Here is a 13013-nt window from a genome sequence, read left to right on the forward strand (position 1 = left end):
TGATCTGTTAGTTGCTTTGAACTTAGTATCAGTCAATAGTAATTGAATCATCATATTCATATGGACATCGTTCTTAATATTCAATGACAATGAATTAATGGCTATCGCGGTGAACGAACCATGTCTTCGGTTTGATCATGAAATTAATTAGTTCTGTTTACCTAGCAATAGTTGTAAATGGTTCCAAATGGTTGAACCTATAATGGTCAGCGCGTTCAGTTACCGTTTTTATCTGTTGAGGTGATAAAACTACTAAATCACTTGAGGTTAGTAGCTCAGGCACGCAGTGTACGCAACTCATGCTACTAGTTTGGCGGCTATTACTAAGCATTCTGGCGGATTATGACGTTTTGTTCCAATCATCCAATCGCAGTCTGTGAAATTCCTTGTCACAATGGCAACAATGATCGACTTGTTTATTACGCCTCCGCCATTTGATGAGATGTAATTTAAACATGAAAGTATATAAGCAACGAGGTTACAGAGTGCAACGTTTAAACAGGCAATATATAAATACTGAAGAATCTTTTGCACGCATCATATTGCATAAGTTGAGAAAAATAATAACAACTCACAATTGAGTTACTCTGCTCCTAGACTATGATGATATTTTTTATATTATGCGCCGGTATCACTTTTGCAAATTTTGCTAGGAAATAGTTCCTTTTAAAATGCTCATCATGTAAACACATGCCATGTGTGTTAAAGGAGTAACAAGTTTTGTGTCTTCTTTTAGCCAATTTAATTTCCCCAAAATACCATATTTAGACAGGAAACCCTCTAGAAAAGGCGTGACAAACACAGCACTAGTGGCTTCTAACCTTGTTGGATGTACAGACCTCTGCTAGTGTCATATGTATACTCGTCAAATCATATACAGCTAAAAATATATCCATGTATATTATATAATCAAAAAAACTGAAATGTGCTGTCTCCCTTGAATTCCTGAGAATGTCTCACCGACACCCTGGAATTCTATCGAATACAGGTTATAAACCGCAGTTCTATGCACGTATGAAGACCGCCGTGGGTGGACAACTTTACTTTCATTTAGAATAGTCAACCTATGACTTGCCAAGCTGTTTTACATTTAATTATTACTTTTAAAAGGCCATAAATTAGCAGACTTCAGGCCGGGCCATTACAAAGAAAACCTTAAAAATTTAGAGCCACCGATTTATGTCTAGCAGGCCATGGAAAGGAAATTAAGCAATTCTTATTAGAAATGTTGGGCTTTGAAGTTCCGACCTCTCAGCTTGTACACCTTGTTAGACCCTTGTCGAAGATTGTTAAACAGGTCTCAACCTCCTTTGTTGTATACTATCACCATGCCAACCATCACTATGTTTTCATGGCGTGGATGATGTGAATTTGGAATTGTGCCCACATTAAATTAATGTGTGATACGAGTGTTAATGAACATTCGCATATTGCGGATTAACCAAGGCGCTTCGTTAAAAAAAATTTTTTTATGCCAGAAGCCATTGCGGAGCATTCTTATCTCATCAAACAAAAATATAAACAAAGGAAATGTCAAAAATGTTTAAAATGGAATAGCTTGCGCCGTGCTTTTTTGGGTATCTTTCGCAAAAGTCATTTCCCTATTTCGCAACTATGAAACATTTGATAAAAGTTTGTGAGTAACAAAACTAACTTGACTTGCAGATTTTTGCTGTTTTCATCTTGTGAACGATGCAACTTACGGATTAACCGTGTTATGAAAACACAGCACATGTAGTATAGCAGTGACAACATTTTAAAGTCAACAAGTATACCATAGCCCAGTTCCAAGCTTACAGTTAATAAAATGGGTTTACATATGTTATCAAAACCAAAAGCTGTAAGTTCCAAATTTAGCAATCCCGCATAAAATAAATTGCCAGTGTAAAAAGAGGTGATTAATAAGAATTTGACGGCTCGTAAGTAAATCATGAAAAAAGGAAACACCAAGAAATTTTAAAACTAAGAAACTTTTCAAAGTTATAAAACTCTATTATCTCCTCTCATTTAAATTTTTTGAAATGAAGCTGTTACCATTTGTACGGGCCTGCAGAAGAATTCAAATTCATTGTATGTTTAGCTAGACTAGTGCTAGCATTAAGCAAAATTAATGCGAGTTGTAAACGCTGTCAGCATTTTCCTCCCTTTCACAGTTCAAGCGTTATGGATGCAATGATCTCACTACAATTCCTACCATTTCCATCTTTCATATACCAAGTAAGCAAACACGCACCAGAGGTTGGGAGTTGAGGGCCTTGTTTAACTGCACAGCCTCGACTAGATTGCCTGTCTGGAGGTAATGTACAACAAGCTTGTCAAGATCTCCTTTCTCCTCCAGATGCTGTCTCACACACTCGAGCTCTTTTTGCGTCAGGGGCAGACATAAGAGGTCAGACAACTCCCTGCCTACAGCAACATTAAATACGAACAAAATAAACCAAGGTTTATTAATCACGTGACTGCGAAGTTTCTCACTGTTGAATTAAATACATAAGAATGACCACAGAGATAGTAACAGACAAAAGCAACTACTACTATGGTGCAGTGTACTACAGTTAGACTGAGGTTCTTCAAATCAAACTCTTAAGGTAGCAAGGGAGAATGAACGATCTAGCCTTGCTCCTAATACAAAAAAGAACTATGGTAAGGTTTCAATTCCTTATGCAAGATTCTCAAAATAATCTTCTTTGAAGATTATTAGAACGAGCACTCTCTTATTTTAAAGCAGCACCACAACAATGACATTATAAATTGGACTTCATGCGGTGGTCGGAGCAGATGAGTGAGAATATTTGGATAAAAAGTTGAGCAACATTACAATTAATGAGCTTAGCTGATTTGAAAAGCTTCCCAAAATACTTTTCTAAAAACACCCTAAACTTGGCAGCACTCCCCAAAGTTTCAACAAGTTAATAAATTTTAAAAAGTTGCTGATACTATTAATACAATATTGCCGACAATGAGCCTTAACAAAGATACTTGACAATGCTACGATGTTAGCAAGCTCATTGGTGCTTCAGCTACTGTATGGTGTTGAAGTTAGAATTAGAAAATACAAACATATTTTCGCTACAGATTCAAACCTTCATATCTGTGAATTATATAGAGAAAATCGAAAATATGAAATTTTTTTTTCTACAATGTCAAGCTTGCTATGATATAAAATACAAAAATAAAAATTGAGGAATATTTCTACTCCGATTTCAAACTTCCGAAACTAACTAGTAACCAATGTTTAGTGGACCGATAGCGGCCACAAATAATGTAGATACTTGACTTAATAAACACCGCTGTGGATGAAGCAAGTTAACTGCAGCCTTTAGTTGTAACAAAGTACTTAGTTTCTAATATCTAGACGAAGAGGTTGAAATGAAGAGCATAGACTCACTTGATTTGAGGTAGGATAAGACTTTTTGAAACAACTTCAGACCAGAACTATAGCCTCTGGACACATCCACCGCTGCTGGAAGCATTCTACAAGTATAGATAATTAAATACGAAAGATCATACTTATGTGTTTGTGAAAAACGATCAGCAAAATTAGAGTAAATTTTAATTTACAGTTAATTTCCTGTTGCCTTTCAAAGTAACAATGCGTTTGCCCAGTGCTTCCCAACCTAAGCAGCGTACTTCCTATGCTGCTTTGTTAAGGTCATCATGTACCAGATAGATCACTTAAATTGTTTTTTCAGTGATGCAAGAAAAACTGCCGAACAGTTCTTCTCGCATCATTCACATATGATGAATGTCAAAGCAGCAGTCTAATAGAGATGGCGCTCAGCTAAAAGGGGGGGGGGTGCTGTACTTTCAACCATTTTCCTATGGTAGTGTTCTATTAGAGGTAGGGTTCAAATAAAGATGGCGCTCAAATAGAGGTTTTTCAGTATCCCTTTACCTTGTTACACGTAAATTATAATACCCTCCAACAATTGGTTTGGCATGACCTTTCTTATCTGTGCATTCATGACAACATTATTTTACATGTAGTCCAGATCAATTTGATATATCTATGACATATATTCATCCCTTGTTAAATAATATCCATATCCCAATTTACTTCCTGTTCCTGTGTGCTGCACTCACCCATTTGCCAGGTAGACAGCGATGAGAAGCTCTCCACTGACCGAGTGGGTGCAATGCAATGAAACAAGAGACACCATAGACAGCGCGACTTTAGGCTGACCTTGATCCAACAACCTCGACAGCATTTTCCGTGTCACATCCGCTGTCAGATAAAGCATCGCACCTGGCTGCTCCAGTGCCGTGATAACATCCTATAAATCAAAGCAACGAATGAGAGATATTTGAACAATTCACCACTCACCTATTACCATCATCAAAAGCAAATTTTTATAAGCATCTTTACTAGTGCTGGGCACGAGTAACAAAAATCGTTGGACTCGCAGGTTTATCTTCTCTCGATTCTCGAGTAATAGAGATTTTGAGCATTTCGATCTTGCGGGTTCAGGTTTTGACTTGTGAGTTCGGATTTTGTTACACGGATTCGTCGATTAGAGTGGACAAAAACTCAGTCTATCGCACCCTGCGCTCCAAACAGTGTTTAATAACCCGCCTATTAACCCTTTGAACACTGGCCCTTTTTGTCATTGCGTGTTAGTAACCCTGGGCAATGTGTTCAACGATCCAAAGTTTTTAAACTTTTATTATATACATCTGAATGTGCTCATAATACAATGATATCTGGTAAAACACTAGTTAAAAAGTGGGGCAACCCACAGCAAATGTCATCAAACAGAAAAAACAGTACTTAATCATTATTCATACTGGAAAAATGTAATTAGTATTATAATGTTCTTTATTTGCATTACAATTGTTCATGACCTACCAACAAACAAGTCGTGTCAATTTTTTCGCGATACTATTCCAATTAAGTTGTTATTAAAACGAAGGAAGTAGGTAAAGATATTTAAAAACTGTTACAAATGGGAGTAAAATTTTTTGTCTAATATCTTGTGCAAAAATTAATTTGATTAATTCACGCTGTTACTTAGAAACGGCTTTTGTAAACAAAGCCGTGTGAATGCCAGAATTCCGGCCGATAGAGATTCTGACACACATGCCTGAAAACTGATAGCTGGGGGTTCAAACTTCAAAGGGTTAAGGCTGCGAGCACGAATATGGGTCGTTAGAAAATAATAAAAAACAATAAATAAATTGAATAGAATTATAATTGCATTGTAAATTTTAAAACATGACTGATGTTTGGAAATTTTAGACATAAAACCCGTATCAACTAACCCGATACCCGAAAAACCCGTTAGACAAGAAGTACTTGTGCCAAGCACTACGATCTACCCGATACTCGAAAAATTCGAACAGAAGGGGACGAGTCAAAACTCGTTGGCCAAGAAGTACTCTTGCCCAGCACTACCACATACCCCATGCTAATTATTTTAGCAATGCGCCCAAACATTACGACGCCCCTGTTAAGACGTATTTCTTGTGAGGTTTAATTACTATATCTGGAATCAAGGCCAATTCTTCTCATGCGAACAATTATATCGTCTCCATGTGGTTGTATTCCAACGTTTTGATGGCTAGCTTCTAGTGGAACAGTAACCTTTTTTATACACACACACTTCTATGCGAGTATTGGTATTATTAATTCTACATATTCAGGGCATTTATTTTGTTTTCTCAGTTCGTATTAATTGTATCATTACCAAATCATCTTTTATTGTAATCATAGCAAAACCGACTTAATCTGGCTATTACCGTAAAACCTCTAATTGAACGCTACCTCTATTTGAACGCCACCTCCAATTGACCGCCACCCTGGGAGAAGGGTTGAAAAATAGACCTCCACTCTCCAATTTAACGCCACTTCCATTTGACCGCCACTCTGACATTATTTGATCTTTCCGAGTCCATATTATAAACTGATCAGTAGAAAAGTGTACACAAAATTGTATTAATAATGAATCTTTTATATCAATAACAGTTTTTTCTCTCGCTATACAATTCCAAAGCTTTTCATTTTTTTCATCAAAATTATGAAAAAAACACCATAGAAATAATCAATAACGGTCTCAGGCTAGTAGTAGCTCTGGTTTTCTACATCGAATTAGCGTAAATATATAGAAAACAAAGGCTTAAATTTACGATGGTAGATGAAAAGCAACGTCATAAAAACAACTACATTTACTAACTATCTCAAGCTAATAGTAGTTCCTTGTTTAACGGGTCCTAATACTTCGAAGGACATGCATATAAAACCCGGTTCACAAAGTTTGTACCAAAGGTTATAGGTTTAGTGAGCAAAATTTTAGCATTGCATCAGTGCTAAATGCAGCACGTGAAAGGTTTTGCTCTGCGGAAAAATAGTTTGGATGCTAATATCGACTGGTTTAGTAGTGCAGAAGAAGAGTTGAGCCCAGAAGATGTTGTGGAAGATATTGGACAACTAAAAGGTGTTCATTCCATCGAAAGCAACAATCAGAACGCAGCTATCCGAGCAAACAATGGAATTTTTTTTTGTTTTAAGCGTTAATTTTTGTTTCTGCATGTTATGAAAGTGTGATTCGTTTATTTCACTTGTTCATGAATATATACATGTATTTGTATCATTTGATAGATTATTGTAGTATAACTTATCTGAATATCTGATATGCATGTTATTTATAGCATGTTATTTGATAGCATTTTACGGCTATAATCTTAGAATGAAATAAAAATTGAAAATGCCAACAAATTGCAAAGGACATAGGCTATAATATCCCACAGGTCAATTGCAAGCAATAGATATCAACAGGTAGAGATATTTCTCGGTCTCTTGATGCATATTTATTAAAAGCTCTTTGACGAGTTAGAGGTAAGTTAGCATATTTATTGCATACAAAATGTTTAATATCGGTCCACTGGAAAAAGAGGGCAAAATATAGGCGACGTTTGCGTTGCCCATAATAGAGCTAAATTCAACTTGCAAAAATTCTGACGATCTATTTGAAAAATAGACCGCCAGCCTCGATTTGAATGCCTCCTCCAATTGAGCGCCATCACAGAGAAAGGGTTGAAAAATAGAGCACCATGGCGTTGAATTAGAGGTTTTACGGTACTTGCTAATTATTTATTATTTACATTTAAACTATGTTATAGTCGTTTCATTTTGTTCACTTCATTTGACCTGCCCGAAACATTTTCCTCATGATATGAGGAAATATTAGTTTAAAAGTTGTTTGACCAAATTTGAAAACCTTCAGTTGTTTTTATTTTTTTTCTCAATTTATTTCAAATACACGAAGCCCTTTTCCCATGATATATAGTTTGAAAGTTAGAATGGCAAATGTTGTTATATGTTAAATATAAATAAATTTTCTGTGCAAAGACTTTTTTATTACCGGGCAACGCCGGGTAGTACTGAAGTCATTGTAGGTACCTATAGTTACTAAGGTTAACATAGTATTTTGGTACTATTTTTAATGATGATTTTTACCAGGAGGTGATTGCATTAGATAATGACTATGGGTTTCTATACCACTCTATAACGAACTGAAATCATATAATTGTATACCAAATAACTTTTTATTGTAATTATAGCGAAATAGACCGCATTTAGCTATTACTCTCTAATGATTTCACATTTACATTTAAACACCTTTACATTTTTATTTTCCTTCTAACTTATTCCAACTAAGCACTTCTGCCAAGTTATGAAATTCTAAACTTACAGTTGTTTGAAAACCTTTACAGTTGTTTTATTTAGTTGTCCTGCTCAAAACCATTTCCTCATGATATGAAGTTTAAAAGTTACATTTGTTAGACAAAATTTTAAAAACCTTTCCAGTTGTTTTTATCTTCTCTCATAATTTATTTCAACTACAGAAAACATCTTCCTCATGATATGCAGTTTGAAAGTTAGAATGGCAAATGTTGTATTTATGTTGAATACAAATCAATTTTTTGACCAAAGACTTCTTTATTACTCGGGAAACGCCGGGTAGCACAGCTAGTTTAAACATAAATGTAGGATAACTAACTACTTAAACTTACATACGCACAATTATGTAAACATGACTCAGAATAAATCTAGATTTTAAATGTAAGTGATAATTTTGACACTTAATATCTTGACTTTGGCTTGTCTTATTATGCATCCCTAAGCATCATTACACTGATGGAGCAAAGATTTAACAAGACAGAAGAGGTTTGGTATGAAACCCAGAAGCCAATTTAATAGCATATACATATCATACATATATATGCATATATCCTATATTGTATGCATGTAATGATACATACAACTTGTATTATGCTTGAGAAAACTTCACATCTCACCTCATATTCCCTGTGGTCAAGAGACCAAAATGCGAGGGCAAGAGAGGAGAGGCTAGAATTGTCCTTCCCTGACTCTATGCTAGCGAGGAGACTATGCGTATGGGAGGAGAGGGACTCGTTCACCTCAGTGTTGATAAGAGCCATGAGGTCAAGCATAATATAGACAAAGTAGAGTAGCTTATGAGGCAGCGGCGTGTCAAGGAGGAACGTGTCAAGCAGAGCCTGAAAAGAGTACTGATAGATAGATGCCACACGACAGCAAGTTGTAGCTGCTTAAAGATGAGCTTACACAAAGTTTCAGTAGATTTTATCAGAAAGTATCAGAATTTTTCTATCATTTATGATTGTTTTCGATGTTCAAGGTGATCTGATTGTCAGGATGTTTCAAAATTAAATTCAAGACTTGACCGTGGTAAAAACATATTTATACATTTATATATATGTATATATATATATATATAATTGTATATATATATATACAATTGTATATATATATATACAATTGTATATATATATACAATTGTATATATATATATACAATTTGTGTATATACATATATATATATATATACTAGGTGAATGCCCGCATTGCGTTGGGTAATAAAATAAGTAATCAATGAGTTTGAGTAAATTAAGCTAGTCTGAATCTGTACTATAAGCATCCACCGTGAAGCCAGCTCATATTACGCGTAGCTTCAAGATTGCTAATAGTATTTTTGCAAGCGCTGCGTAGGTATGTGGATAATTATTCCGTAGTATAACAAAAACAATGTAGCGAAGTGGTCTAGCATGCCTGTTTGCAGACCTAGATGTTCCAAGTTGAAATCCAGTGCGAAGTGAATTTTTGTTCCTAGATTTTAATCGCTATAACTTGACACATGAACGACAGACAGCTGGATAGCTATAACAGCTATAACTGGATAGCGAACGACACGAATGAACGACAGACAAACACTGAGATTTATATATATATATAAGCATATATAATGGAGTACCATACTTTTCGGACTATTAGCGGCTACTTTTTTCTGACGATTTGAGCCATGCGGCTTATATAGGGGTGCGGCTTTTTCTTTCACCGCTAGGGCGCATTAACATAATCTCCGGTTAGTGCTTTGAAAGGAAATAGGAAACAATGCCTAACGGTACTGTTGCGTTAGGCACTAGGTTAAAAAGCGTCGGTTAATACGAAACAGTGCCGTTGGGCACTGTTCCGGTTTAAACAGCAAAGTTGCTGCCGCGTTAAAAAGCACCGTCCTGAGTTCTGCGGCCTATACAAAGGTGCGGCCTATGTATTGTTTTATTATCATATTTTGGAAAATAAAGCAGATGCGGCTTATATAGGGGTGCGGTTTATAGTCCGAAAAGTACGGTACTTATACTATAAAAAAGAGCGCTTATGTATGTAGCTACTAGTTAATCACTTGGTTCCAAGTTGATAGAGATCTTTCATCAAGTGATAACTTGAGAATAATTGTGTATACATTATAGCATAAGTTACTACACACTCAGTGCATTGAGGGCTATTTCTTTATTATATGATTATATATATTTTCTCTACTGACCATAGAATGAGGGAGTGATTATAATAAATACCTCTATGAATTTCATAAAGCACAATGTATCCCTCACAAGAAGTAAATATAAACCAACCTTAATACTACCGGGCGGGTAGAGACCCCTCCCACCTTCCATTTCCAGAGTTTCTCTCAGTTGAGGTCCGAAGTTATTGGCCAACACATCCACCATCAGTTCTGTCCCAGACTCGCTACAAAAAATATCTAATCTTTTGCTTCTTACATTCTTAGTACTGAAGCTTTTCCTAGTTTCAAAACAGAGCCCAAGGCTTTTTCAGCGGTATTGTGGGGACCTTATATAGCCAGCCTAAATTACTTTAATGTAACGCATCTACATGTATTTGGTTTAACATCACTGATTCAATAAAGCATTGGCATATAATTCATTTTGTGTTTCTAACATCAAACTATGATGGCCAATTGCATGTTAGCTGTAATTTAAATGTCGTGTATCGTACAAGGGGGCATTCACAGTAACTATACTGAACAGACAAGTTGCATTTACTAAGGCTTTTACAAAGACACTTGGATGTTATATACTCTCATCAGAATCTCTATCATGTAATCACCATCAAACTCAACGAGAAAAACTGCTTAAAGATGTGGTTGCGTCAAAAAGGTCGATAAAATAAAACTAAGACCAATAAATGGCTAAAACATCAGCTACAATTTGATGCCATTTTTGTCTTTGTAGACTAACCCTGTCCAGAAATATATGCCTTTGAATGAGGCCATCTTTTAAAAAGCTCAGATTCCAGCGGGTGCTTCATTCATGACGTAACGAGTGATACATCTGAAGAGAGTCCTCGAGCGATAAATATAAGACCGCTTCATTTGCCAATCATCAGCACAAAAGTTTTATATAGATCATAATAAATGTTATCACTCATAAAACGCGTTGTCTGTGATCTCAACGTTACGGAATTTTACTGTATTATTAGATCGCATCGACATCGATAACTACTAAATTAATTAACATAGTTACTTTAATGAATTACTCGATTGACACGTTTTATTGATGAACAACAGAATTGTAACAATGCTTCCAGTTCCAGCAAAGATGACACAGAGTTTTCTGAGCACCAGGTGGTTAAAGATCGGAGCAGTCAGCTTATGGTTAAAGCTGACAGGCGTCAGCAGCGTTATGCTACAGAGGTAGATAGGAGAATGGAGGTAAATTTATCTTTTACTTTGAGTCTCCTATTATAGATATACTGTTGTGTTTACATTCAGATTATATTTCCCTGTTTGAGGCTATAATGTAATTTCCTGTGCGGGCGTGCGAGATACGGATGCACAGTGAGTTATTGAAGGCTCCTTTTTAATCCATAGCATCTAGCAATACAATGGCTTAGATTGATGAATATACTAAAGGTAATAATTTTAGTACTCATGAAGAAATTTACTAATTAATAGAATCATAACTTTTTGCTATTACCAATCATCGTTTTATAAATTTTTTATCGTTTCACCTAGCTATATTTGCTTCAAATTTTCTTTCGCAATTTTAGCTAGTAAATTAGATTTATGATTAGACTTTAGATGTTCACTTCTCACTTGTAGAAAGGGAGGAAAATCGATTGATCAATCAACATCTTTAACTTCTATAACCAAAGCTTCAAATCATTGGCTTGGCGGTACTCATGCTTCTGTTAAACATTTATTTTTAAATTACGCTTGCAATCTATCTGACTCCCAATTTGAAAGCTTTCAGTAGATACACATTAGAATGACATATCTATGAATGACATATATTTATTGCACTTGTTTTGTTTATTACAGGATGTTTATGGAATCCAACCAGCGGAGCGGCTTTGTCAGTGTGGAAACTGCCATAAATGGGAACGAGCGACATGAATGTGCGCTGCATAAACCATGATGTTTTGTTTGAGTTTGCTGCAGTAGATGAATTTGTCCAATTGTATGAGCTGAAACTATGTGACTGGCCACGGCTTGGATGGATATTTTAATAAAAGCTTTATGCCGAGATGAACATTTTTTTGCTTGTAAAAATTATATAATAAAATAATATTGCTGAAGATGATGCAAAACATGATTTGCAGAACATTGAATACATCATAACCCTGTTGACACCTGTGCTGAAATCTTGTTTGATAGATGGATTTATGGAGTGTAATCAGAGCTGTATCACAGGTACTTTTGCATAGCTCGACCATTTGTTTAGTACTTGAATCAACTAACAAATGTGACCAGTGAATCTTTTTCTACAAATTGATACCAATAATGACCCGATAATGTTGATTATACAATGTACATGACTTTTAGGGATGCAGTTGGTTTCGCCGCATATTCTTTTCAAAGACCCAGCTAACTTATTTTATGGAGCCTTATAGTGCCATGCGTTCCATGTTCTCAACTCAAGTTGTTGAACATGTTGAAGTTTTACAGTACATATATATAGTTTAATTTCTACTAGCTAACGGGTGCTTGTCGGTGTACCATTGTTAATATAACCAGATCTACGGTTATGCTACCGTAACACCAGTATATTGCACCTTATTTTTACAAACCGGAGGAAAAGATTTTACCCGGTTTGCAGAAGCCGAGTTCTTCAAATTGGTGTATAACTCATGCGTATGGCGGATTAGAGTGTACCGGGTTTGCATAAACCGAGTTAAATTTACAAACTCGAGTTTGTAAAAAAAAGGTGCAATATACTGGTATTACGGTAGCATAACTGTAGATCTGGTTATATTAACAATGGTACACCGACAGGCACCCGTTAGCTAATAGAAATTAAACTATGTAGGCCTATGTATATACTGTAAAACTAAAACTTATTGCTTTTACCACGAACTCGAGTTTACAACGCACAAGTTATAAACCAATTTTGAAAAACTCGGCTAATGCAAACCGGGAAAATCTGCTCGAAAGCAAGTTGTAAAACCTGGGTTACTGTTTCCGAGTTGGCAATGATCCAACTCGCTCTAAACAACTCAATTGTACTCATTTCTTTTTCAATGACTTTTTTAGCTATATTTTGTATATGGAAATTTTTTGGTGCATTATTAAACGTCCCTGATATAATTTTTATGTTTGTTCTTTCTGGTGTTCATTCAGTTTTTGCCAGGTTCTAGAATAACTCTTTTTTTCATTTGAAAAAGAAGCGGCCCGGCCCCCC

The 13013-nt window shown here is 35.6% G+C and overlaps 1 protein-coding gene across 1 annotated transcript in view; it reads right to left on the reverse strand.

The window, feature by feature from the left end:
• The window catches only part of LOC137408005 (protein ELYS-like), a 76691-nt gene that overhangs the window by 36102 nt on the left and 27576 nt on the right, over positions 1–13013 (reverse strand). The window contains exons 16-20 of the mRNA XM_068094396.1: positions 9948–10048; positions 8296–8517; positions 4084–4274; positions 3389–3474; positions 2234–2406 (exon numbers count right to left, since the gene is read on the reverse strand). Coding sequence (XP_067950497.1) covers positions 2234–2406; positions 3389–3474; positions 4084–4274; positions 8296–8517; positions 9948–10048 — 773 coding nt within the window. The remainder of the gene's footprint in view (positions 1–2233; positions 2407–3388; positions 3475–4083; positions 4275–8295; positions 8518–9947; positions 10049–13013) is intronic.

Source organism: Watersipora subatra, chromosome 11 (genome assembly GCF_963576615.1).
Source record: "Watersipora subatra chromosome 11, tzWatSuba1.1, whole genome shotgun sequence".
Lineage (NCBI taxonomy): Eukaryota > Metazoa > Bryozoa > Gymnolaemata > Cheilostomatida > Watersiporidae > Watersipora > Watersipora subatra.